The sequence below is a fragment of the Haemaphysalis longicornis genome, unplaced genomic scaffold, assembly GCF_048455015.1.
Source record: "Haemaphysalis longicornis isolate Haplotype H1 unplaced genomic scaffold, Haemaphysalis longicornis Haplotype H1 scaffold_12, whole genome shotgun sequence".
Classification (NCBI taxonomy): Eukaryota; Metazoa; Arthropoda; class Arachnida; order Ixodida; family Ixodidae; genus Haemaphysalis; species Haemaphysalis longicornis.
This window is the reverse complement of record NW_027526225.1, coordinates 27,405,489-27,432,747: the sequence shown is the minus strand read 5'-3', so window position 1 is coordinate 27,432,747 and position 27,259 is coordinate 27,405,489. Positions and strand designations below refer to the sequence as shown.

The following is a 27,259-nucleotide window of genomic DNA, read 5'->3' as shown; positions in this document are numbered from 1 at the left end:
CATAGTGTCAGGTTGCAGATGTTATATTCTGTGCGTTTTTAAAGTTTTTCTATCGAAAACCATTGCAAAGTCATGTAAAAAAATACTTATGTGTACTGAGGCGTCAAACTATTTGTGCAAGTTGATGAAAAAAACGGCAATTTTTCGAACGCCGTACCTCCGGAACGACATTACTGGGCGCCGCAATCTTGGTGTGGTGAAGATGTGAAAACGTGGCCGCCGGGCGAAGTTGTTAATTGTGGTTCAGGCATAGTGCTCTTCACTGATTTCTACCTTGGTTTTAGTTATGGTGGTGGCTGGGTTTACATTTAGTCGTTTGGACTGTTGTGGGACTCCTAAGGCGGGAGTTCATCAATAACAACATGGCACCCTCGAATTCACCGCATTTTGGCCTTGAGTTTGACGTGCGGTGTGTGCTTGAAGTGAAATTTCTGACCCATTGCAGTGTTATAAAACGCCGAGCTATTGCTGCCGTTGACAGCGAGCTTGCGAGCAGCGGGAATGGAACGATCGACACTGCATGCAGAAGTGGCGGCGCAGGCTATATCGGCGCAAAATGTTCAAGCAGTGTCCGATAGCGGGACGGGCTAATATTGCACGCTAGTAATTATGGTTCGTTTATCTGAAGTGAAATTTAATGCCCAGAAGGAGGAGGCTAAACATACCAACGTTACTCAAATTACGATCATGTGAACGTGCACCTTGGGGATTGAAATGGGAGGGCTGGTGGGGTGCGACGACTGTCACCTCGCTTTGCACAAAATTTGGCGTAAAGCCGAGTCTGGGATTACAAAAATAACAATTTCGGCATTTACATGATAATAAAAATTCCTTATGATTGCGTAATTTTTCAATTCGATAATTTCAACGGAACTCTAACGCTATCTATGCATAGAGCTTAAGGATTTCTTGAAAATGGTTTGTAAAAAGGTAGCGCAGTTCGTATCTTGTGATACTCTGGTAGAAAAAGCTTTATTGACATGCTATTTCAGTGTATGTGTACAGGGTGTTGCGACGATAACTGGAACACTTTAAAAATTTTTCCTGAGCGATCCGCCGCTGTGTTCGCGCTCAAACTTCACACAAAGGTCGCATTTTGTGGTCTATTTTGTTTGACACCGGGAACAACAACGGTACTTACCTGTTTATTCTGAAAATAAATAAAAACGATTTTCGCCTATGGGAAAATGACCGCTGATTTGGACGTGCGAGCCAGCGCAAGTTGATGTTGGAATGACGGAACCACCTGCAGAGTGAAACGCATGTTTGGGATTCACGTACGGAGCCAAATGGTGCAGCAGACGATCAGAAAATGCACCTAAAAATGAGCTAACAGACGATCAGAAAACCCGGTTTTCGGGCTCGCACATCCAAATCGCCGCCATTTTCCCATAGGCGAAAATAGTTTTTATTTATTTACAGAATAAACAGGTAACTACCGTTGTTGTTCCCGGTGTCAAACAAAATAGACCACAAAATGCGACCTTTGTGTGAAGTTTGAGCGCGAACACAGCGGCGGATCGCTCAGGAAAAATTTTTAAAGTGTTCCAGTTATCGTCGCAACACACTGTACATTCAAAACCGATTAAAAAGTGCACTTTTCCCCTGTGAGTTCCCAAAAATTTGATTTTTTTAAGCTCCTAAGGTGACATAAATGTTGTTCTGCTCCAAATCAAGGTTCCTCTGCACCAAAATCGAGAGAGAGAAAACATCTTTATTTGTCCAAAATCGAGATTTCACTGCTCCAAAAACTGCTCCCAAATCTGACTCAGCTGTCTCACCCCTGCAAATGTGTGATGTTGCTGGAGTAGTAGCTTTTGTCCATCCTCTTATGTATAAAATATGGGGGCAATACTCGAGGATATATTTATTTCATTCGTCGGCGGAAAGTCGGGGTGCAGATAATATGCAGGGGCGGGTGACACCTGCGAAAATACGGTAATTCTTTTTCTTTCACCCTGGGCGGAACTTGGGGGTGTGGGTTGTTTGCAGGAGCCAAATAAAGGTGTGGACAGAAGTAGAGTGTGCAAGGTCAGAGGCAAATCGATCCATTCTAGGCCCAAGGTCGGTAAGGGTTTTATTATGCGGTAAAGACGTACATTACGCAGATGTGTGAAGCAGAAGCGGATAGTATTCGCCGTCCCCACTTTGGGCCAGCCTATACGTGCAAGAAGTCTGAAAAGTCACAGCTGCCCCATGCTTTTGTCATCTTGCATTGTTATAGCAACTTTACAAAAAGCACTCACGGGTTCCCGGGACGCGTATTTTAAAAACCAAGAGATGAGTTCTGAACCAGCGTATTGTGACACAGTCAAGAGCGATGCAAAATGCTTGTGGTAATTGACATTTATTTGAATGAACTTCTGCGCACCCCAAATACTAACTAGAAAAACAGGCTTAAAAGGTGCTTAGTCGAGGGTTTGTGAACCAAGGACCAAATGATGTCGCATTGGAGAAAGAGAGAAGTAACAATAAAATTAGTTTTCTCTCTGTCTCTCGAATGCCGTGTTGTTTCATCTGCGTGCTTTTATGTTGAAATGCAGCCCTTCCCAGAAACATTTTCCAGTCTGGGAACATCGTTGGCCAACCTAGAACAAAATATTCTGGGCACGTGGGCCGACAACAGGAAACAAAGCGTAGCCGTTAAAGCCCCGCTTAGATTTCTATGTGACTCCTTCCTGCATTCTCGGGTCTAGGTTGCGACAAAATTTAACACACTGCGGTGTAATGTCTCTTTTATGGACGATAATCATGTGCTGAAAAGTGGACCGTAATCATCTGATTCAGCGCCCCGCTGTATGTGAGACGTTTATTGGTTTTACTTCTTTTACATGGTTGGCTTGTAGATTTCGTTGTCATTTCCCATACGTTCTATATTCATTCCTTTCTCTTTTTATCCCCAGTACCCTACCCCCAGAGGCCCAAGATAGTTTTCTAAGGCCAACCTCTTCTCCTTTTCAATAAACATTTACTCTCTCTCTCTCCAGAACAGTCCACATGTGTGACGAACAGATTGCATATAAGATATCAAACAAAACTACTGAGTGCTACGTAACAAAACAACAACAACAACAAAAAAAACAGATGCTCCCCTTGAAGTGAGGGCAAAATAGCTAGGCACAGCCACGGGCTATCAAACACCAAATAAGCGAATTTCAAGGACTGGTGTTGATTGGTGGGCTAGCTGGTATTTAGACATTCTTCATGCACAGCGCACAGCAACAGGCCGCAAAGCAGGGTCGCGGAAACATCACTCACTAACAACTGAAGCTTTTATTGAAAAGGGGTGAGCATGCATCTCCAAAGCAAACTTAACAAGTACACTTGAAGTTCCTAACCTTAAATGGCCATTAGTGGGGAAGATTGGGAACTTCAAGTGCACTTATTAAGTTTGCTTTGTTGGTGCAATATACCGAATTTTCGCACATATAACCCGCACCAAAAATGCAAAAATTTCAGGGGTGAAGTAGAGGTGCAGATTATATGCGAGGTATTTCCTTTGGTGCAGCTTCATTGCTATGCGCGTTGGGCCGTGATGCCCCTACAGCAGTAACAGCGACTAAGCCACTGTTGTCCCATTGACAGCGCTTATTTTGCACACAGCTCAACAATATTACCAACCTGAAAAAACGCATGCGGCAAGTCATTTAGTTACATAGTCAGCTGGGTAAGTTCTTTTGCATAAACAAATGTGTAATGTTGCTTGAGTAGTAGCTTTGGTCCATCCTCTTGCGTATAAAATATGCAGGCAATACGGGGGGATGTATTTGTTTTATTCATTGACGGAAACTGGGAGTGCGGGTTATATGCAGGGGCGGGTTATACGTGCCACAATACGGTATGCTCCCCCCTTTTCAATGAAAGCTTCAGTTATTGTGTCCCTTCTTGACGTCCTGTGGCGCCCAATGGAAACCCCTCACGATAAAGCTGAGGCCTTTGCTTCTGCTCAAACGCCCCCTCCCTCTGCATCCAGAGCGGATGCTGGTGCCGCACAGCGTGGCGTACATGCCAGCCCTGAACGTGGTGTGCGTGGCCGATCGAGAGCGCCGCCGCGTCCTCTGCTACTGGGCGGGCGGCGGTCCCGGCCTGGGTGACCTCGTGATGGCCTTCCCCCTACGGCACCGGGTGTACGCCATCGCCGCCGCAGGTACGAGTAATTGCACTGGGTGTGACACAGGGCTGCACTGGAGACAAGAACACGCACGCTTGATGCAAAGACTGCGCACTGACGACGGTTTGTTACAAATGGAGCAGGAAAAAAAATCGAAGCTCCTTCTTCTTAACAAAGAGATGGCTAAAACATGAAGCTTTCTCTGACACAACCAGGGTCGAATTTGAAGTCCAACATCCAAACTGCTTCGACCGCATCAAAATGGCGCAGTCGGATAGAAGTCAGCTTCATAATGCCTGGGACCCAGTTCGATTCTAACCACAGCTTTTTTTTTTTTCTTTTCCGGGAGGTGCTCAATGTGCCTCCGATTATCATCCTCACCATCATTTTGGGAACCCGCTGCGTCAAATAGGCTTTCCTAAAGCATACTTTCCTGCAGTAGGCTTTCCAAGTAGGCTTTCCTGCGTGTTTTGAGCAACAAAGGGTGCCATCAGTGAAGAATAGAAAGCTTCGCTTTGAAAAACTTGAAAGAACAACGGCGCCAAAAGAGGGAAAAGGGTAGAGGCGGTTGCTATGTCTGAAGGACGATACATTCGCAGTTATTTAAAAAAAAAATTGCATCTCACATGTGCGGAGTGCGTTAGAAAGGAAGTGAACACACTCTGCTTTGCACCCAGACAGCATTGAAAATCCTTCATAAATCTCCTTGTGAGTGCAACTTTTGACCTTGACGGAGTAGTGGTCTTATCAAACACGCCTTCATAATTGCACTTTGCGCAGTGTGCAGCCCAATTCCCTGCAGCAGTTAATTAAGCATTTGACCATATGAATCAGTGGCCCAAGAGGAGGGCACAAATCGGTCACAAATATTTTTCTGTGCAGCACCACAGGCTTCAGCTAGCACTGAAAGTCAGAAGTGACGGTTTTTAACAGCAGCAGCACTGATGCAGTGCAAATGCAACATAAGGGAGTGGATAAACAAGACAAAAAAAACTGCCTAAAAATTTACGAGGAACAACTTGAAATTAATAAAGGAACACAAATTGTCATCTTAATGAAAAATAGAGCTCTGTGAGTGTATAACAAACATGGTCATGTAAGTGACCGTGCCACTTATGTCAGTTCGTTTATGTTGTGTCGGACAAGTCAAACGCATGCGACGGCTGTGTTAGGAAGTGTCAGCCAGCAAAGTGCCACACTAACTTCTTCGATGTTTACGTGTTCGTTCGTAACTTTCATTGTTCACCCCTCCATCCTTACTGCTACAAAAAGAATTTGCCCTAAATTAAAGTTCAAATAGCTCATCCTGCAAGCTTATAACCCTGCATAACATGCGTTTGCTTTTGCCAGCCTCAGCCATGCGCTCAGCTGTCCTTTTAATACGTCGTAGGTTGTAGTGCGGGAAATGAGCTAGTGGGTCGCATGACCGTTCTCTTTTTTCCTGTTTACATAGGGGGATGGAGGGGAGGATTTCGAACAAAGCATACACAAAGGCAGTGGCCGAACAAAGGACACAAAGCAGGATATAATTAAAAAAGCGTGATTACATTGCAATAATAACAATGAAGAAAGCTGGTTACAGAACAACTAGTAATAGGAGAACAATTCAAAAAGTGTGATTACAGTTTCGTAATGTTATAAAAAATTCCCCGCATTTCCCCGAGGGGAAGAATGTGAAAGTGCGAATGCACGAGTTGAATTTGCGCGGTTCGGTAATGTTCGCGAAAGAGAGATCACACACACACACACAACTACAAAGAAAGAAAGATGCATTTATTCACAGACACCTATTTGTGTTGTCGTTGTACTTGATTGCTAGAGCGGATCTCAGCTTTGAAATTTCGTGTCAGTACTCCTTTAAGCGGGTGCATTAGCCCTTCTCACGCCCGATTCCTGGCCAATCCCCCACGTGGGTATGTGCCATGTCAGCAGCCAGGCAGCGCGCGCCCATCTCCCCCCGTTGCCAAGGAAGACGAGGAGATTCCTGGCCAATCCCCCACGTGGGTATGTGCCATCTCCCCCCGTTGCCAAGGAAGATGAGGAGCGCGCGCACCCGCAGCTGTTGCTATGTGGACGGACGGCGGTCAACGGAATTCAGGGTCGCTTATAAAGTGCATTCGCACTTAACAAAAAAAGTGGTTACATAATAACTGATACCAGAACAATTCAAAAACTGTGATCACAGTAAATAAATAAAGAAACTGGTTTCACAACACCTAATAACAGAACAATATTCAGAGAGTGTGATTACAGTGCAGAAAACATTTTAAAAATCTAGTTACACAACAAGTAACACGCATACATTAAGAGGGTTTTGAAATGTGTTTCTAGCATCCCTTGAAACTCAAAAGAGGATTGCATTCACTAACTGTTGGTGTTGGAAACCGATTCCAAATCCAATAGCCATATTTGAACGAGTTTTTCCCATGGTCTGAGCCTGATGTTTTGTGCAGGACCCCAGACTGTGTACGGTGTACAGACGCTGACTGGCAACCAGTCATCCGCATTCCGGCTGCGTCTACAGCCAGGGGCCAATCCAGAGCTCTTCTATCCGACTGTGGTCAGTGCTTCAATCCATCAGATCCCGGAGTTGTCTGCCAACCTAAACTTCAGTGTTTGAAATGGGCATTCGAAATGGTTCCTTGCCACTGGTGCCATCAAAGTTTAATGAGCTGTAATATTAGTTACAAGCGGAGCATCAAGAAACTGCTTCCTGTAGTGCATTCACCAGTGTTCGTAGTAATTAGGAATATGAAGATTGCAGTTTTACTACTAACACTGTTTTGTGTATTGTTCCTCCAAAAATTGCTAATTATCTGCATTTATCTTCAGAACTAATTGACTTACTCAAAAGATAATGCCATATTTGAAATCAGTGGGGGAAAAGCAGCAAGGCTGACCAGTTTTGCAGAGTTTACTTAAAAATTGAAGAAGTTTTTTTAAGAGCCCCCCTTAAACAAAGTTGTATTCTGTCTCCATGGCCCTAGAACACAAGCCTGTCTGCCTTTGCAGGACGCCTTTGTGCAGCCACATGCCGTCGCTGTGAGCTCCGACGCAGTCTACGTGGCTGACCTGGACAGCCCCCGCAAAGTGTACAGGTTCCACTGAGCACCTCTCCACGAGCCGTACTCTGCACAGCGGTATGTCTTGCAAATGCTGTCTTACAACTTTTTCGGTTTAACTCCTAACCATTCTCAGAGACGTTGGTGTTTCGCGTTTGGTTCTTTGCTTCGTCTTATGCATACTGTATTTTCGCGCGTATAACCCGCACCAAACAATGCGAAACTTTCAGTGGCAAAGTAGGGGTACGGATAATACGCGGGGTTTTTCCTTTAGTGCAGCTTTACGGTAATGCGCGTTGTGCCGAGAAGCTCCTACGCAGCAACACTGACTAAACGTTCAATGGCAGTGATTGCACAAAACATACAAGGACAGGGAAGAAAAAACATAGGCAAGCGCATTCTAACAACTGAATTTTATTAGTGAATTGTGACTTCCGCCTTGCAGTCAGTCTACTCTACTTGCTGAATATATGCTCTTTCTGTCTACATAGTATGTGATGTGTTGCTTGAGCAGTAGCTTTGGTGCAGCCTTTCCTGTATCAAAAGTGCGGGCAATACGCAAGGATTTTTTTTTTTTTTTGGCAGTCTGAAAGTGGGGGTGTGGATTATATGCAGGGGTGGGTTATACGTGCGAAAATACGGTAATAGCTGTTGGCTAGGCACCGCATGACCCCGGCGCTTGTGACCACCATTTGCGTTATTCTATACGGACCTCACCCTCTTCAGACTTGAAGAAGGAGTGTTGTTCCCAGAGCACTTCTTTGAGAGACCTGAGTGTTTTTGTGGCGGGTTCACGGCTGAAAACTGCTGCTTTAAATCGCGCATTTTGCAACTTCCATGCTGGCACCTCTCAAGATGCCGGTAACTGCGACTGTTTTCCCTCCCCACAGCTTGGGCCTCCTTTCCTGCTTCTTTGGCACAGATCTCTCCTGTCATCTGGTTTTCCCTGCCTGGAATTCATCGAGCACGCAGGGATGCCAAGGTACGTCCACTGTGTGAGCGCAATACTGTCGCGAACCATGCCTTGTGTTTTGTTACCAGCTGTCTTTTATCTGTGTCCAAAGCGAGGCACATCTTCCCTTTCTTTTCTTTCGTATGCCCCGCAGGATATCTTATTCAGTGGGGAGAGGGGAATCGCCCTTTTGTCAGTGGAGTGGAACGTTTTTTCTCTAATCGCCGCTGTTCTCAACCTAATTGGACTGTTCCAGAAAAAAAACGTGGAGATAAAGTCTCACAGAAAATGCCGCAACATTTCATTCGCCGATGCTCTACTGCGCCTGTTGCTTGGTTGGTGGCTGCTTCGATGCGAGTGCTTTCTTTAAGGGGGGACATGGCTCTTAAAACTATTTCTTTTAATTTCGAAGTAAACTCTGTAAAACTTGCCAGTCTTGCTGCTTTTCCCCCACTCATTTCAAGTATGCCACTATTTTTTGAGTCAGTCAATTAGTTCCCAAGATAATTAGAGATACCTAGTCATTTTTGGCACCCTTTGTTGCTCAAAACACGCAGGAAAGCCTACTTGGAAAGCCTACTGCAGGAAACTGTAATCTTTATATGTTCTAATGAATCCTGGTGAGTGCAATAAGAGAATTGTTTTTTTTTTTTTTTGATGCACCTCTTGGAACTAATTTTACGGCTCATTAAACTTTGGTGTTTGAAATGGTCACTCAAAATGGTTCCCTGCCACTGGTGCCACCAAAGTTTAATGAGCTGCGAAATTAGTTACAAGCAATACATAAAAAAACTGCATCGATTATTGCACTCAAAAGGGTTTGAAGTATTGGAACATATAAAGATTACAGTTTTATGACTAACACTGTTTTGTCTATCGTTCCTCCAAAAATGGCTAATTATCTCTAATTATCTCGGCAACTAATTGACCAATTGAAAAAATAGTGGCATACTTGAAAATCAGTGTGAAAAAAGTAGCAAGGCTGGCAAGTTTCACTGAGTTTACTTGAAAATTAAGAGGAGCTGTTTTTAGAGCAGTGTCCCGCCTTAAGTATATTGCGGAGCAGAAATTCGCTTCAATGAATGTTCATTTCTTCAAGAGCCTCGCTTCCTTCTCTGCTGTGTGGAAATAAGGTTAGGGGGTGGTATGAGGTGCCACCGCTGATTCTCTGCACCAAGATGCCGCACCAAAGGTGTAAGCAGAGCTCCTTTGAAAGCCCATTGCGTGCTTGCATTTGTGACCGATGCTCGTATCGTATCGTCACAAAATGGAACGTCGAGAGTTCCTATCATGTCTGTTGGATTCCAGGAAAAGTTTGCCTGTTTCGTGCGCTGTAACGTAGCTTCATGCAGAACAGAGGCAACAAAAGGCATCCTTTGCATGCGAGCATTAGACGTTGCGCTGCCGAGCCCAAGGGCACCAGTTTGATCCCTGCCGTGGTGGCTGCTTTTCCGATGAACGCGAAAAACAAAAACGCCCGTGTGTTGAGGTTTTGGCACCAGTTGAACATCCCCCACTAGTCAAAAGTAATCCGGAGCCCTCTCCTTGGTGTGAGTCATCTCCTTGGTGTAAAGCCTCTTGTGAGCCCTCTCCTTGGTGTGAAGCTACGTTCTAGGTGTAGTTTCGTTGCGTTAAACCCTCAAGATTTGAATTTTGAAGAAGGTAGTGTAAACTTCTTGGGCTACTTGAACGCAGAAATTTCGGCCTGTCTGTCTGTCTGTCTGACCCTCAATTCAGCCATCCGGCAAAAGTGAAACAGAAGTTGCAGAATAGGTTTATATACCCACAGCCAAATCTAAACGTCTAAGTCCGGTGGCAGTGTTCATACTTGTTAACATTGTTGAACCAGAACAAAAAGATTACGCAAATATGAGGCAGAAAATCAATACATAAGTGATATTAGTAGTGTTCCTTTATTAAAAAATTCATAAATGCTTGGTTTTTGCGGTAGCAAATGAAATACCAAATCAACTGCAGAAAATAACATTCACTCCGTGCCTCGATTCACGCTTGTCTCCGCTGGTCGGCAGCGCTGGCATCGAGGCACCGGGCCTGGAGCAGTGGAACACAGTAAATTTAAATTGACTTGAGCAAACCTCTAGCGTGTTATCTTGGGAGGACTGAGACGGGAGAGGAACGCCTGGAGAGATGAGGGGTAAAGATAAGGGATGCATTTACTTGCCAGGGGGGGCGAGTTGAATATCGTCTTTTGTCAAGATTTGCAACGAAAGAAGCAGATACACAGCCAGTTTTTCCTTTTTTTTGCATTTGGGCGTTGTTCTGATTGGACTGACTTGTGGCATTGCTCTTCTGAGAGACCATCTCTGGTGTTCTTGTTCTGACCATGCCTAGCAGAAGTGCTCAAAGTGATAGAAGTATTGCTGGTTTGTTTTTAACTGATTTGTAATTAAAAGCGCTCAAGCAGCTTTCTTTTTTTTTTTTTGACAGTCTGTAGTGCTGGTTCCCTACTTTCTTTAAAAAAGATTTCCTTCTCACCAAAAATATTGGAATTTTTTTGCGAAAGCTGATGGAAACACCACAAGAACAGTGCAAGTACTAATTTAGATAAATGGTATTTTTATAAGTGGTAAAAAAAATCAGAAATACCCAGGCCAACGTAACTAATAAGACACATGTAAGGAGCTCACTGCACAAGTTACTGGATTACTGCTGGTCAGTACGAACTGAGGCTATTCTTTATGGAAGGTTTTTTTTTTTCAAATAGGCATTGTTTATTTGTTTTATTTTATTTTTTATTTGTACTACCGCAGCCCTTTAAGGACTATAGCAGGAGCTGATAAAAAATACAAAGTTGCGAGTGGGAGATCAGCATTTGAGGGAATGGAAAAAAGAAAGAAAAGAAACACTCACATACACACATTGTAATTCGATATAATGCGCACTAGAATGAGAAAGAAAATGCAATTGCAGTCAGTGCAGAAGTGGCCAATCCTGTAGACGCCAATATACAGGGAATAAGAAAACCACTGTTATACAGCCAATAAGTGGGGACTGTAGGATGGGGCGCACACACAAAAGCAAAACTAAGCAAAGAATTCTTGTTTAAACGTGAGTTTCAATAAGCATCGGAAAATGATTTATCGATGAGGACCAAATGTAACCTGGTAGCAGGTTCCACTCTTGTATCGTTCTTTAAAAAAAGACAATAGAAAACGAAATTTGAATGTATCCCCGGTTGATTGGCCTCCACAATTCCAATTCGACAACTCCAACGCAAGGACCAGAACTTGGGGTTAAATTTCTATCGTGCACTGTTTGAAAAATACTTTCAGGAATACCGTTTTTAATACTTTCTTTTTATGTTGATTGATTGATTGATTGATTGTGGGGTTTAACGCGCCGACGCAACGCAGGCGATGAGGCGCGCCGTAGTGGAGGGCTCCGGATTAATTTTGACCTCCTGGGGATCTTTATCGTGCGCCGAAATCTCGTACACACGGGCGTTTTTGCTTTTCGCCTCCATCAGAAAAGCGGCCGCCGCGGCCGGGAATCGAACTTTCTTTTTATGTGTCATCACTGATTCTATTATTATCACTTAAGGTAATAACTGTCGTCTCTTTCTTACAAGCTACCACCAAATTCCACGTTTGCTTTTACCTCACCCGCTTGCGCACAACTTCACTTACGGCCATTTTTTCCCCTTCTTTTTCAGACTTGGCGCACCACGACCGCACCAGAATGTGCAATTCTTCCTCCCCTCCTATTTATAGTCGTTCCTCTCTGGAACATGAAAGATCAAATCATCCAAAGCAGCTAATTAATGTTCCTGTTGGCCACCACGGCAGCTACAATGGAAGTCGCGTCCACCTATTGTGTACACTTACCGTCGCTTTGTGTGTCCACGTGCATCGTCAATGTATTCGCGAGAGTGTTATTTAAAGAGGTTATGAAGACAAAATACAAGTTGGGCTCGTTTGAGAGACTCTTTTGTCTCGATAACAATGATATTAATTTTATCGTAAACTTGAAACAAATAATAGAGATATTAAAGGCAACATGTTCAGCAGTGACAACTCCATGGCCATTTTACGACAGTTCCTGTACGTCGTCACAGAATGTTGTTTATGCGAATGACTAAAGTCGCCACCAAGAAACATGACGGTGTGATTCTAGTGTGATTCTAGGGCTTCTAGTTCCGTTTTATCGCATCACTTGAATGCTAACGTGTAGTTACAATACTGATAGCTACGTTTTTAACGACGGCCCATGTCATGTCTCGCGTCACTCTTGTCCATAACATCACCAGCGAAAAATTTAAAGTTTCTCACTATTTCGTGCATTTTTTTTTTTGGTTAAAAAAACGCCTTTCACGGCTGCAATGGAGCTGAGTTATCTGTTGAAGTGTAGTTCTTTCAAAACGAACAAGGTTGTGTTTTGTCTTCATGACCCGCCTAATTACCGTTAACGGGGGACACTGGCCTTAAAACAACTTCCTTTAGTTTTCAAGTAAACTTTGTGGAACTCGTAAGTCGGGCTGCTTTTTTCCCACTGATTACAAATGTGCAATTACTTTCACAGTTGGCCAATTAGTTCCCAAGATAATTAGCGATGATTAGCAATCTTTGGTCAAACAATAGACAAAGCATTGTTGGTAAAACTGTAATCTTTAGATTTTACAATACTATGAGCCCTGGTGAATGCAATAAGAAAATCGGTTTTTTGATGCATCGCTTGGAACTAATTTCAGAGCTCATTAAACTTCGGTGTTTGAAATGGGCACTCAAAATCGTTCCTTGCCAAAAAAATAAAACAACAAAAAAAACGATTCTCTTACTGCATTCACCAGGGTTCGCAGTATCGGAAAATCTAAAGATTGCAGTTTTATGACCAACATTGTTTTGTCTATTGTTTGACCAAAGATGCGCTAATTATCTTGGGAACTAATTCACCATCTGTGAAAGTAATTGGACATTTGTAATCAGTGGGAAAAAAGCAGCACGACTTACGAGTTCCACAAAGTTTACTTGAAAATTAAAGGAAGTTGTTTTAAGACCAACACGTTCCCACTTAAGCCTATAGTACTTGTTGGAGTCAGCAGTGCACAGCATGCACTGTGTTGCTAATTTATTCTCCTATCCTACCAAGTTCCAGTAATAAAGTGTGTCTCCACATGCCATTTCTCGCAAGCATTGTGTACAGCCAATGGCGAATAAAGGTATAGACACCATAGAAACTAGCCCATCAGTTGGGTTAGCATCTGGGGAAAAAATACAGAGCAAAAAAAAAGAAGCAAAAAAAGTATCGATGGCACTGATTTCTAAGACATTAAACGAGATCTTAAAACATCAGAAGACATTAAAAAAAAAAAAACAGACTGTGAATTAGATTTGCCGGCGTACCACAGGCTATGAGTGTGTTCCTTTCAACCGAAGGCGTTCAAAAGAACCTTGTTGATAAGTTAAAAAAAAAAAAAAACAAGAGAGAAGTGTAGAATCTGTGAAAACGCACTATCCGGTAAGAAGCGTACTATGGGGAATTTTTAGTGTTCACGATTGAGGGCGTAGTTACGGGGAAATTGTATGAACCGAGAACGTATCAGTGAGGTTCGTAGTTTACTGCTGAAGCCCAGGAACGTTGGAGGTGGGAGTTTCTGCAGCGTTGCATTAAGATGCCGATTCCCTAGCTCTAGATACTAACTCTAGATACAGTGGCAGCCGGGTATGACACACTGGAATAGAACAGTTGTAACAGCAGAAACACGTGCATAAGAAAGCACAGGTGTGGCACTGATTTGCAAAGGAAAGCTTTATAATACAGGTGTGCAAATATCGAATATAGAGCAAAAAATTAAAGCCCCTTTTATCGAACTATAAAGATGGCTGAAACGCGAGGCTTTCTCATTACAGTGTACTAGAAGGTAAGGTGTGTCGTGTGGGAGAAAAACCAAGGGAGAGTGCAGGTCCCTTTTGTGGTGAAAAAATTGTGTGGAGCGCAGACGTTCCCTAGAGAACTCCCGTTACAGCCAGCACCACCTATAAATTTTTAAATCAAAGAAAACAGTTATTTTATGGTTTTTATATAACTTTATATTATCAAATAAGACTATTTAGGGTGATAGATAAGGACTAAGTTAACAAACAAGCTTCCAAAACCAACTGGTAAGCAGCGGCCGCCAGGGGTGCTGCGTACAACAGGAGTTCCTCAGCAGAAATTTTCATCGCAAAAGGGACGGGTTCGTACAGGTCCTTGAAAACCTTAAAAACCCTCGAAATTGTGGATTCAGTTTTCAAGGGCCTTGAAAGCCTCGAATTTTTTTCCTTCTCCTTGAAAACCCTCGAATTCTTTGGGCAATAAAGAAAAAGGCCCGGATATGTGACCTGCTTTTTATGGCTTATCACTGTGGCCCTGCACACTCCCCCTTCAAAAACATGCTTTTTCAATTTCAAGCCAGCTTGGGAGTACAGGTGGCCTGCTTTATGCAAGGGCTCGTTCGAAATGAAAGCCCCGCATCAGACTAGGGGAAATTAACACAGGTCCCCTTCCCATTTGTTTCGAAAACGATCGGTGCTGACATCCTAGAATGACGTAAAAATGTGCACAGATAAGCAAGGTTTGGAATGTGAATGTGAGAACACAGTGCGTCTAGCTCCTAAGCTTTGTTGGAATACGTTATTTTGACAGGTGTGACGGTGGGCAGAGTCAGTAGACCCCCCCTTGTTCATGAGCAGGCATTAGGGGAGGACAGTGGCAGGAGGTATTAACTTATGTTCCTCGCTATCCGAGACTGTGTAGTAAGAACGTTTGCAGAGCTCGAAAAAGCTCAAAATGACACGTATCGTGTAAAGCTCTCATTGTTATTGCGGGTGGCACTAAACTTGACCACTTCCAACAGGTGGAGTTGTTCCACAGAGGTTTTCCTCAGGGTCATTTTTCGAAACATAAAGAAGCAAATGTTTTTTGTGTGAGCAGAGCAGTAGTAGAACAGTTTGGTACACTTTCTCCCCGGCACCCTTGCAAATACCTTGACAGGGCCTTGAAAGTCCTTGAATATCCTCGAATTCTTGTATTTGAATCCTGCATGAACCCTGGACCGCCCTGAACGACGCACCTCTCTCTTCTAGTACACTGTACTCTCATGCAACCCGAGCTCAAAATCCACACTGCTTCGACGTGTTGGATTGGCGCAATCAGATAGACGTCGGCTTCACAACACGATGGACCCGGGTTCGATTCTGATTGTGGGAAGCATTTTTTTCTCGAGGCACCTGGGTGCCTTTGTGGAAACCCATTGCGTAAGTTGGCTTTCCTACTCTGCGTTTTTGGCATAACCTTGGATGGCACCGGTAAGGCATAGAAAGCTTCGCTGAAATAAAAGTTCTTTGGTGTAGAAGTTGAGGACAGCTGGTGATAAGAACAGGCCTTCAACTTGTTAAAAAACACGCAAGAACACTTAACAAAATTTCACCTCGGCCAAATTCACTGTGAACAATACAGTACATACCACCAAACCGACTGGGACATAACTAGTAGCCTCGTGAAATGCGTTGTTGGTAAGTTGTAAACATTCAAAATAGCTCCGTCGGAGGCGACGCTGCACCTACCAGCGAAATGTGCCAACAGCTATAAAGCGGAAGCGACAATACGGCCGGCCGGGTGCATTTTCTTTTGGCCAGCAATTAGAACTGGTCGAGCTCCGATTGGCACTTTTCTCCTAGGGCTGCTGTGAGAAGGAAATGTGTGCAGGTAACCTCCGGCAGGCCGGCCGCTGGCTGGGCCAGCTGCAACGTCACTTGTTGTAATGGCTGCACTCTTCTCAGTTTGTTTCAAAATTGCCCATTTTCGACAGCTGTTTGTGCCATAGATACACCTACTATTTGAGCTGTCATATTTTGTATCCTGGAGTCTTTTTAGGCAGACTATACGAAAATAAGGCTTCCAAGAGGTCGAAATTTTGAGTGCAGTTGGCCTTTAAGACGGACGCTAGTCCTGTTTAAGCGTTTTCCCCCCATCTTTTGCACTTTTAAATCCTTGGTGAAATAAAAGTTGGCTCTGCTGCATGACGCGCAATCTTCAGGCTTCATCACACGACATTGAAACCGCGCAATAAAGCGCACAAGCCTCGCATGAAACAAGTTTATCGACTTAGGTGCGCATTAACTGGAGTGGAACACTACTTGTGTAAAGCTTACGAACAGCCGAAAAAAGTCAAGATAATGGCACGAGTGAGAAATCGAGAGTTATTGTTGGCAACGTTTGCAGTGAGGTCACGCCAACCACTAGCATATGCCTAGCAAGGACCAATGACTGGAGGGACTGGGAGCTTTTGACTACGACTGCACCTCCTGTACTCGTAGCATGTTGAGGAATTCACATTTCTTGATGGCAATGTATGCCAAATCCTTGTCCTGCTTTGGTCTCGTCACAAAGTTTTATTTTTAAATTGTTTGTTCCATCGGACCATTTTACATGACCACCCAGATGTTTCCAAGTCCTGACTGTCCCAATTGTTTTTTTCATGTAGCTGTTCTAGAAGTTCTGTACATGCAAACGCATAAGATGCCCGCATTCAGAAATGATTTGATTCACAGTTGGTTCTTACAATTTGATTTTGATTTGCGATCACGAAATCTGCGCTCACAAACCTCTACTTTATAACCTATATGGGCTGCAACTTGCTCTGCAGTCGACAATGCGAACTAGCCTGAGCCTGCCTAAATGTTCGCCTGGCCACAAAATTTTTAATGTTTCCCTGGTTGCAAGGAAAAACTGCGGTGCAAGAAAAGAAATCATGCACGAAGTAGTTGAGATTCACCACATCACTGGTCATGGCGTCAAAAAGCCTTTCCTTTCGTATTTGGAACAAGATCATCTGTCCCAGCCGTCATCACCTTGGATTCTCAAAACGGTGCTTGAACGGCAACATTCGTTTGGTTTTTATGCCAAATGCAAAGCCCATGAATGCCTGTTTTAAGGCATGGTAGAAAGAGCAAGGTAAATAATGATCTAAGCCAAATTTAATGTCATGCATTCGAACACCTTCCGTGCATTTTATTTTGTTCTCAACGTTCACTTCAACCTCTGAACGGCAGATGTAAGTACGCAATTGTGCTTTCAGGCCTCGAAAGGTCGTATATAAAGTGCTGGAGAGTTTGATACCATGCTATCATCATCATCAACAGCCTATTAAGGCAAATGGGGTGGGAACTGTAGCGGATGATTGCACATTTTGCTTTGACAGCTTCAAAGGGTCGAGTACACACTTGAGTTGTGTCGAGTATACACGTACCAAGACTAGGTACTACCGACGATGAAATTGCCACAAGTTCCCGGCGTATGGTATATTTTATTTCACTATACGTAGCGTCCCCATCTGCATCATCTCGTAAAGCCAAGTCAACAAAAACTTGGAGGACACTGCCGCGATAGAGCATTGCACCACCCTCGCACAGCCACAAAATGAGAAAGGCGCTCGCAGCAACACAGAGAACTGACCAGCTGTGACCAATTGCAAAACAGAAGCTGCGCCAATCACTGGAGCCACGTCAAAACAACACACGGCGCATCCTTTTCTCCAGACTTGTAACCGCACAAGACCAGAGTTGATCGATACACAACAGTTTCAAAACTCCGCTTCAGAATCCGGTCTGCGCAAGCACCCCTGCTTTGTTAATTAAGCTAAGAGGAAAGTGTATTGGCACAGTCGCACCTAGCTAGGGACAAGGAGGACACACACTGGTCAATTTCCTCTATTAATTCTATTTGCAGTCTAGAGGCCCCAAATATTACCTGCAGAATATTACAGCTGTACCATAAGAACTTGCGAAGCTGCCGTCCCTTGAAGTCGCCTAAATGACCATTTGCCCCTATGTTTCCAAACTTCGCGCCTTGTTTTCTCAGGACCACTTCTTTTTTTCTTACGAGGTCAATTGTCGGGTACAATATCTTGGGATGTACTGGTCAGATTCGTATAATTTTTGCTGCACTCGTAAGCTTACAAACTGAACAATGAAATAAAGCCACACAAATATGGAATTTCTTTTTGCTAGCATGAGATATTACGAAGTTCATTTTACAAAAACATTGGCAGTTGATGACCTGACATTTAATAAGTTAAGGGCAATTGTAGAAACAATGCTAAGATTACTAATGTGGTATAGTTGTACTCCTTGATCCATCTAGAGCACAAAGGGATAAAAAGTGTTACAGTTTTTCATTGGTAGATAATGAAAAAATTGCCCGAAGCCGACTGGCATAACATGTCGCACAACTTTGAACTTATACCACGTAGACAAAAATTGACTGCACATTTGTCCTCAGGATATCAAAATACAGTTACTGTGTAAATCTCAAGCACATAGGTTAAAAAATAACAAAAATGTCCTCAAGACCACAGTGTTCCCCCATAATAAAATAAAGCTTGCTATTTTTGGGGAAGTACTCTGTTAGGTAATGCCTACTTATGTTTTTACGGTTTTATGACAGTCACAAGCACTTGAGTGCTACATCAACTTTGTGTTAACAGATTGCAGGCTAGTTAGCTTGTCCGTTCTCTCCTAGCGCAGGGGGCCACTAACACGGACCAGTTCTAAATGAGTGGGGAACCCTACGGGGAGTTTTGCAGCTGGTGCGTAACGAGTCACTCTGCACAAAACGAGTAAGTTATTTGCGCACATTGGCCTCAACACGCAGTGCGCAAAGCTGCACACTAAACATTGTAAACCGACCAACAACTGAGTCGGGAAACGCACAGTCAAGAACAGCCTTTTCCCTACCAGCACAACTCTCTGCTACTTTCGCTAACCCTACCTGCCACGACTGGCATCTATCTGTCTGACAGACGAGAAAAGTTGCAGTGCCTAGGATCGGCACAAATAACAAGCGCAATTGCTGAGTCGGTGCGGCAAACGCGAAGAAAACGTCCGCCAACTGGCCCAAGCTCTGCGCAAGCGCTGAAACTGGTGCGTAAACTGCTGTGCTACGGTAACTCGCAAAACGCAGTAAGTTGCTCACTGAACAAAGCCACAGTTTAATTCCTGCTGACAGGGAACACGACAGGTTTGGGAGTCCTAGGTTGCAAAGGGCAATTCAGGGATCACGAAAGGCTGCACAAGTTCTACCACCACCGAACTCGCCTTGGCACCAACGAGGCTGACGGCGCAAAGCAGGCATGGGGTTAGCGTCACAGTGGAGCTACTACTTCTGTCTGGGGGCAGTTTACGAGTGCAAAGGGACCGATTCCCTTCAAATTTCTAATATCGTAGCAACTCGAGATGTTTCTTCTTCACTCGAGCTACCCTCGATTCTATTCCACAAAAATAGTGATGGTATCTCGCCTTCTCGCACGCTGTCGCAGCTCTTAAAGTGAAAAAGCTAAGATATTGTTAACCGGTATTCTGGTGCTGTGTAGTTTAACAGTAATTTTGAGCCAGCATTGAAACATCGATGACATTAAAAACACATCAGTGACGGTTTTCTAATACAACACAATGAATATTTTAAAATCTGCACCAAGTAAACTTAGCCAAAGCGCTAACGATGGGGCAATTTAGAATAGGCTCAAAACTGACAAACTCATTGAAGACAAGCTTGCGTTGCTGCGATGAGCAAGGTCTGGTGCTAGGCCTAACGAGTGTCGTTGGGACAGGTAATGTTCTTTGAAAACGGGGAGACGGAGAGACTGTTCACAGCACTGTAGAAATCTCATCGTTTAGAGTTCACTACTTCAGAGGTTTGGGTATATGGCCGTGGAGGCTACACAGTTCGTAGCCACATCTTCAAAGTAACGCTACTACACCTAGGACAAACCATGCCAGTCCTGAAAGATGACAAATAACAATACGACGCTGGCATCACTTGCGCCGTGTTTACAACAGCGCAAAACCAAACTCGCCTCAGAGCCATTGTGCTAAGTAGTGGTTTGCTCCAGAAAAGGGCGACACGAACGGGACGCAAACACGGAAGACGAATTGTGCCCTCTTCACTGCGTGTCTCGAAATGACACAAGGAAAAGTGTAACGCTTCTTCCACTGTGATGATCGACGACAGGTAGGCTGTACTAACAAATTCAGCCACTTCTGACAGGGAACAAGACAGTACTCTATGAAACTTTCGCTTTTTGACACAAGGTGTGGTGCCATTCTGTTGAACAGACTTGCATAGGGTCCAGAGACTTCTAGGTTTGAGCATGTGGGTATGAGTACACAAGATATGCAACTATGTGTTTTCTTTCACACGGAAGATTGGTTACGTCCACTAACCAAGCGATCTCAGTGTATGAAACTTAACAGGCGTCCAGTCGAACAGAGCTGCTCTTACGGTCGAGTCCTGTCTTCACTAGCAAAGACGAAAACTGCGAGACAACATTGAAACCACACACTGGTGCAGACTCATAAAATGAGTCCAGCCAGCTGCCAAAAGGTCGGAGACTTTCCACATTCGCTGGAAGACACCACGGCATATCAAGGAAGCACTGCAATTTTGCCACATCGGTTCGCCCTGGTAAAAGAAGGCAAAAATGGCCACCAGAAAAAAAAACCACATCAGAAGTTCAATTTCTGAAAGTGCCTCGAGTTATTGCAAGCTCTTGTGCCCAATCAACAAACAAACCTTGGGAGGCATTTTCTGTTGATTACCAAAATTTAGGAACTCTCTTCTTTGCTGGGCACACCAGACGTTGCATTTCTCACGTGCTGTGCATGTATTGGGTGCATTACTTGAAACAAAATAAGTAGGAAGTGACAGCTGTCATTCACACAATTTGCAGTTTTCCTTCGCACATGTTTCCCTGGACTGACCACTGCAGGCAACTATAAATTCTCCCAAGTGACAAAACATGGCTGCTTTGCCGCACAAATTCCCGAATGACCAATCTCTGCACCCACGAGGGCACATTCCGCAAACAACACGATTGGTTTTTATTTGAAAAATATGTTCAGCTCGACACTTTGCAATGTGCTATGCCACGGGGACGAGTGTGTCGTGGCGAAGCAAGCACACGGGAGTGTTTCGGAGCACGGCTACATTGGTCTTTGGAGAGCTCTTTGCGTCGAACTATCATAGTACGCTACCAAACACTCGCCAGCCTAAAAACGGCCAGCATCTTCTCCGCTGCACCCCCGGCATTTATGTCTGACATTTCGTGTGGATCGCCGCGAAGCATGTTGTCGCGCATCACACGGTAGACCGAGCCGAGACAAGCCGAGACAAGCACACTTCTAGAGATGCTTCCTCCAATTGAACGGGGCACACGGAAAACAGTAGTCCGAGCGAAATCTTGAAGGGGGAGAGGGGCTATCTAACAAACGTTCGAGAATCTAGCAGGTCGGGTAGAGTTTATAGGCCAGCACTGCCCAAGGTTGGCCGCTGCATCGAAGAGCCTCAGCGGCTGAAGGAAGCCGTCTGGGGTGACGCTGGCCACGGCGAGCCGGTCGGCGGAAGCAGGCTGGCCACTGGCTTGGCTTGGCTACCACTGGTCAGGCAGTCCTGCGCAACAATCGAATTATGCTTTTAACAAGTCTTTCCTTCCTGTTGCAGTAGACGTCACGAGTTTGTGTTTGCCGCTTCCGCACTGCCGGCGTTTTTCGCCGTCTCGCCCGGCTCGCCGCTCCAATCGGAGGGCCGGAGGGCGGAGCTTCTGCTCTCGAGAACGAACGACCCGATCGTTGGCGGCGGAGGCGCCGTGATTTCGTCAGCTCATCGGGCAGCTGGCCGCGACCAAAGTTCTACAGCGATTTCCGCACTCTGTTTCTATTACTGTTTATTACCATTAGATGCAAAAACGCGCTGGAGGCACGAAAAGCCCACTGAGCTAGCCGCACGGTCGCTGTGCGGGCGGCGGCCACGGCCGCGAAGTGGCCCAGGCCAGCGCAGGTAGCTCGAGTGATAGCTTATTACCGCTGCACGAAATTGTCCCCAAGTTAATGAGAAAGGAGTTAATGATGCGATGGCGGGTTGCATTAAAAATTGTCATCTGCACCGCTTACGAGAGCGGCACTCGAATATCCGCCGCAGTGCTAAGCCGAACACATCTGTAGGCGGACCTGTAGGCAGACCGGCCGGCTGCTCCCAGCGCGCATCTTGCCACCCACCGTCTCGAGCGTCGCGCGTCGTTCTTTAACCGCGGTAGCATTTGCACTCGCAGCGCCTGCGTCACATCCACGGTCGCTTTTTTAATTAAGCGCCTCACAAGATCAGTACGTGGGGGCATTCGCAGAAACTGCCGTCGATGCGGATTTGACAGTGCTACGGCGGCTCTGCTCTGTGATATCCCTCCGACGGTCACGTGGTCAGCTTTGTTCACACAAAATCCACAAAATCCATCGTTTCACGGCACTCGCTGAAACCGAAACTGCGACTGGCCGCATTGAAAATGCCTCTAATTCAACAACCGTCGCACGCTGAAGCAAATGAGGTTTCTACAGGTTATAAGTAGGTCACTAGCTACTTATCGCAACAAAAAAAACAAGATGCAAAATTTTTGTGTCAGTGCCCCTTTAAAGGAGCAAGAAAGTACTGTTAATATTATTATTATTACTATTACAGTCTGGCTCGTGTGAAAATGCAGTCAACTCTTGTTAATTACACTTCAGTTAATTCAATGGGAGCACTTCATTCAACCAGATTTGTGGACCCCATTAGAGCATAGGGCTCCGTATTCTGACTTCGGCTATCTCAGTTTTATGCTTAGCTCAGCCACCATCGAGCAATCTCACCTTGGTCGTACTGCAGTAGACTACAATTCTGAGTATGGCTGTTTGTATGCAACAAAATTCACATTTAGGCCTCAACAGGCCACAGACACCTGGAACTGCAGTGGAATCTCGATGGTACGATGCTGGGTAATAAGAATTTCTGAGAAGTCCTGGTGAAATTGCACTGTTTGCAACGAGAAAAATTTCGGCTGTTACGAACGGACCTGCGCGGCCCAGCGGATGATACGAACAACCCGGCGAGGCGCCCGACTGCCGAGCAAGCAAGCGACGGTGATGTATGGGCTCTCTTCCCCCTCTTCGTCATCTTTCTCCAGGAACGGCTGAACTGTTGTTTTCTGCTCGCGAAAATGCACTGCGCACGCCACAGGTGTGCTGACGTCGCCGCAGAACCACCCGCACGCTGCGCGCGGATGGCGCTCGAGTGACCGCTTCCAACCGCTCTTTAATATGCCACTCAAGGCACACACAAAGTTGCTTGTGCGGTAAAGGAGTTGATAATGTGGACGAAAACGGTACTATAAAACATCATCTGTGCCGCTAGTGCAAGCGCCCATGAAATATCTGCCGGGGTGGTAAGCCTAAACTTCTCTGGCGGAGCCAGCCGGCCGTCTCGAATGCTTCGAAACTGCCGCCACGAGGCACGCACGTCCTCATTGGCGCAAGTCATCAGGCTCCTCCCACTGCCGCTCGCGTCGCGAGTCACTTTCTGACTGAGGCAGAAGATGCTGTGGTGCGGAATCGTCGACGCGGGCGTGAAAAGATCGCACGCACAACGGCGGCGCACACGAATCACGTGTAAAAACGCACCACACGGTTCACGCCTTGACTGTTGTGGCATGTAGCGAGCTTGGGCACTGCGAGTGAGGATACCAGTGCAAAGTTTTAGATGCTCCAGAAAGGACTGCTCGAAGGTTAAAAAAAAAAGCAGAAAAAAATCGCAGATTCCTTTGCGCGAAAGTAACAAAAGAAATAAACGAAAACTTTTTTTGAGTGCTCAATTTTTCTATCGGTGTTGGTTCATACGAATTTCTGATGATACCAGTGTTTTTCGAAGGTCCCGTGAGATTCATATCATCCAGGTTCTACTGTACCTGTAATCGGTGGGGGGGGGGGGGCTTTAGAATGGCATTTTGTAGATCTTTGGCGACAGGCATGGACCTTAGTTTCAACTTTCCAAAACAAAGGTCTTCTAGGCTTCATCTAAGAGGCATGTCCACAGCGCTATAAAGTCTTTTTTCCAACGAGACTGATTTCACTTTTGGGCAACGCAGTGGGCGTTGTGCTTGCACACTGCGCCACCTTTATGACTATGCTGCGAGTTTCTGTGATTTGAAGGCACACTGCATCTTACTCGACACACTGCGTCCTCCTGATTAAAACTGGCTGTTAATCAACCAGATTTAGGTGAAGTCCCCAAGTTTGGAGTAAATTGCTACAAAGGAAAATTTCCCATCCACTTGAAATGCAGCTGTACGGGTACAACGGAAACCCGTACAGCCTTCTCGGAAACTTCCAAGTTGAAGAAAAATTTGCTCTGGTCCAGGGTTCGAACCTGAGACTACTGCCTGTCTAGGGCGGTCGCCCTACCAACTGAGCTAACGCAGACGCTAGCTCTTTGTAGAGCGAAAGCAAATTAATCAATAACTCAAAGTCGTATGGCTACATTTGAGGAGAGGACATCAAATTATCGTTCACGGACAGAGAGAAGCTCTTTATTATAAAAGAGAGTGTTTAGCCAGAGTGCAAAATTGCGTTTCCGCTACTCTGTTAGAAGAGGGCAAAAGGGAAGAAAGGCCTAAGAGAGAGGACGGCAGAAGAGTGATTCAACCTGAGAGAAGCATTAATGAAATTATAGGCAGGAAAAGGCAAGCACAAAAGCCTCAGAGTGGAAAGATGTGAAATTTTTTAATTAACCTGGCGTCGCTTGCGTATAAGAACAGATATTTTAGGACTAGGCACTGCTGAGGACGGCAAGGCTACGGGCCTAAAATGGTTCTCAAAGTAACTGGTTGCACACAACCTATATGTGTCATGTTGCATAGTAAGGTTGATCTAGAGTCCGCGTAAACAATGCAGTGGAGGAAGACGTGCTGAACTGTCTCTTCTGAAGCGGCAAAACTCGACTGACCTGCTGCTGTGGGAGAGCCGTGGTGGCAGAGGCGAAGAACTCGTCCGCAAAGGGGTCGTCCGATTGGCGGCTGAAGATGTCGCTCGAGGAGGCCTGCAGCAGCGGAGGCGGAGGGGACGTGCAGTCCACCAACGGAGGGGGAGGTGGAGGAGGGAAGGCCGGCGGAGGCGGGCCCTCCTCCTCAAACGTCTGCCACCGGCTCCCTCCTTCCTGCACACACAACACCACCGCGTGCTGTTGCTGCTAGTATTTCTAGGGGTGTGCAAATTAGAGCACTGCACGGGCCCGGGCCGGCCCGCCCGGGCCGCCCGATGTCGATGTTTGGCGGGCCGGGGGCTCGATGCCATGGGCCCGGGCCGGGCTCAGGCTTGAATTCATAGGCACGGCCGTTAATAGGTCCGACGTGAAGTGTAGAAGAGAGCACCAAAATGAATATTCTTGGTTTATTTTTACGCGCTTCTTGCTGTTAGTTCTACACATTGTTTTAAAAACTTGTTTTGTTAGGTCTGATGGCCACTATACTGCAATTTTAATGACATTTCTTGTACTTCATCAAGATTTTATATTTTGGTGTATAACATACCAAAGATACGATTACAAAGAATGCCCAAGAGGGGAACGAATTAATTCAGATATCCTGGAGCTGTGCACCTATGTCTATGTATGTACACGTGTGTTTTAGATTTCGCACCAATCAAAATGCGGCTGCCGTGGCAGGGAATCAAACACGCATGCCAGAGAAACACCCCCGCTTAACGACCACTGCAGGTGAAGTATTTCAACGTGCGTACATACTCGTTGATTCAAATGCGGATCAAAAAATTTCAGCAATACCAACTTGTGGCCGAGACAACCACGTGAAGTTGCCAAGAGTCTGGTAATCAAAGGTGATAGTGTCTCTCGTCTAAGAATACGAGCTATTATTACGCCGATGTGGCGTGAACTGCAGACGGTGAAAGCTAAACTGCGTGCACTTTGAAACCCTTATTTTTTTTGCTTTCAGTTCATGACGTGCTTGTACAGACTTGATGCTCCTTCTGATCGCCCGGAATATAATAAACAAACTTTCTTCAGCGTCAAAGATCGGGCCTGGTACACACGCTTGGGCCCTCCCTATGCCAAAAAATAAATCACCGGGCCGGGCCGGGCCCGGGCTTGAGATGGCGGGCCCGGGCCGGGCTCGGGCCAGGCTCACTTATCAATGCCCGGGCCCGGACCGGGCTCGGGCTTCGCGAAGCGGGCTCGGACCGGGCTCGGGCCTTAAAATCAGGCCCGTGCAGTGCTCTAGTGCAAATGCCGAATAGTAACTTTCAAACTGAATATTGAATCGAATTACCGAATTGAATATCGAATATCAATTTTTTTTTTTCGCAGGCCTTGATTTTTCACAGGTTTTTGTGCAAAAGCAGAAGCTACTTCGCATGTTCAAGAGACATGACATTCTTTTTCAACCCGGAGAATGCACTTTTCAATTTGCATCCTGCTTGGCACTCGCATTGAGTGTCCTTCTGATAGCTCAGTATGACCGTGCCCTCTTTGATACCCTCTTTGATACCCTTTTTGATTGATACCCTCTTGAACAGCCTGGATGGAAACAACATTGTACGCATATTTCGGTATGTGGATGACTTTTTAGTCTTGTTTCTTTCTACACCAGGCCACTCACAAGAGCTGTCACATGACACAGTCACTACCTTTGAGAACTCCCTTCAACACTTGTGGGGATCCGCTTGATCCCCTTTCCTCCTCCCGCGAGCGCGATGTTCGAACGAGCGCACTTTCCCGCGCACGTGACGTCGCCTCGCGGGCCGACGCGCCAGCGGGCACCGACTGTCCTGCCGCCGCTGCCGCTCCTCCTCACCCGGGAACCTGCCTCCTCTCCTCCGCGCCTTATAACCGCGACGCGCACGTTTCGCGGGTCTCTCTCTCGCTGGCTCTCTCTTGCTCTCGGGGATCGCTCTCCTGGCTCGGAAAGGAGATGGAGGCTAGAGTATAGGGAACGCGAGGGATCGTGGCTCGTATCGCACCCTCGCCGCCACCCGTCCAGAGCGGGGTTCCTGACCCCAATCGGACGCGCGAGGTAGGCTAGTCCCGCCTCGCCGGCAGCCCTGTGTCGCCTCAGCCGTCGCGGCCCGCTCGAGCCCGACCTTGAGGCGCGCGTCGGTACAGTGTAGTTCTTAAAGGGACACTGAAGTGATATGTAAACATTGCGGGATTACTTTCGCAAATTGTAGTCCGGAGTCCCCAGGCCATGCTTCGACCACCCTGGGCGCGTTTACGCGATTTTATTCAGTAGAAAAATTAATTCGAAAATGCTGTCCTCCTCTCTTTACG

At 45.7% G+C, this 27,259-nt stretch overlaps 2 protein-coding genes across 8 annotated transcripts in view; one reads left to right on the top strand and one right to left on the bottom strand.

The window, feature by feature from the left end:
- The window catches only part of LOC144162517 (peptidyl-alpha-hydroxyglycine alpha-amidating lyase 1-like), a 30,512-nt gene extending 17,250 nt beyond the window's left edge, over positions 1–13,262 (top strand). For 2 of the 3 annotated variants that reach the window (XM_077693085.1, XM_077693083.1), the window contains exons 6-10: positions 3,974–4,147; positions 6,565–6,671; positions 7,124–7,251; positions 8,064–8,155; positions 11,799–13,262. In XM_077693085.1, coding sequence (XP_077549211.1) covers positions 3,974–4,147; positions 6,565–6,671; positions 7,124–7,219 — 377 coding nt within the window. In that variant the 3' untranslated portion in view covers positions 7,220–7,251; positions 8,064–8,155; positions 11,799–13,262. The remainder of the gene's footprint in view (positions 1–3,973; positions 4,148–6,564; positions 6,672–7,123; positions 7,252–8,063; positions 8,156–11,798) is intronic. The other variant, XM_077693084.1, reaches the window with a different exon arrangement.
- A 4,147-nt stretch (positions 13,263–17,409) lies between these two features.
- The window catches only part of LOC144162516 (protein disabled-like), an 89,296-nt gene continuing 79,446 nt past the window's right edge, over positions 17,410–27,259 (bottom strand). For all 5 annotated transcript variants that reach the window (XM_077693078.1, XM_077693082.1, XM_077693080.1 and 2 more), the window contains 2 exons: positions 24,926–25,135; positions 17,410–21,568 (listed from right to left, as the gene is read on the bottom strand). In XM_077693078.1, coding sequence (XP_077549204.1) covers positions 21,464–21,568; positions 24,926–25,135 — 315 coding nt within the window. In that variant the 3' untranslated portion in view covers positions 17,410–21,463. The remainder of the gene's footprint in view (positions 21,569–24,925; positions 25,136–27,259) is intronic.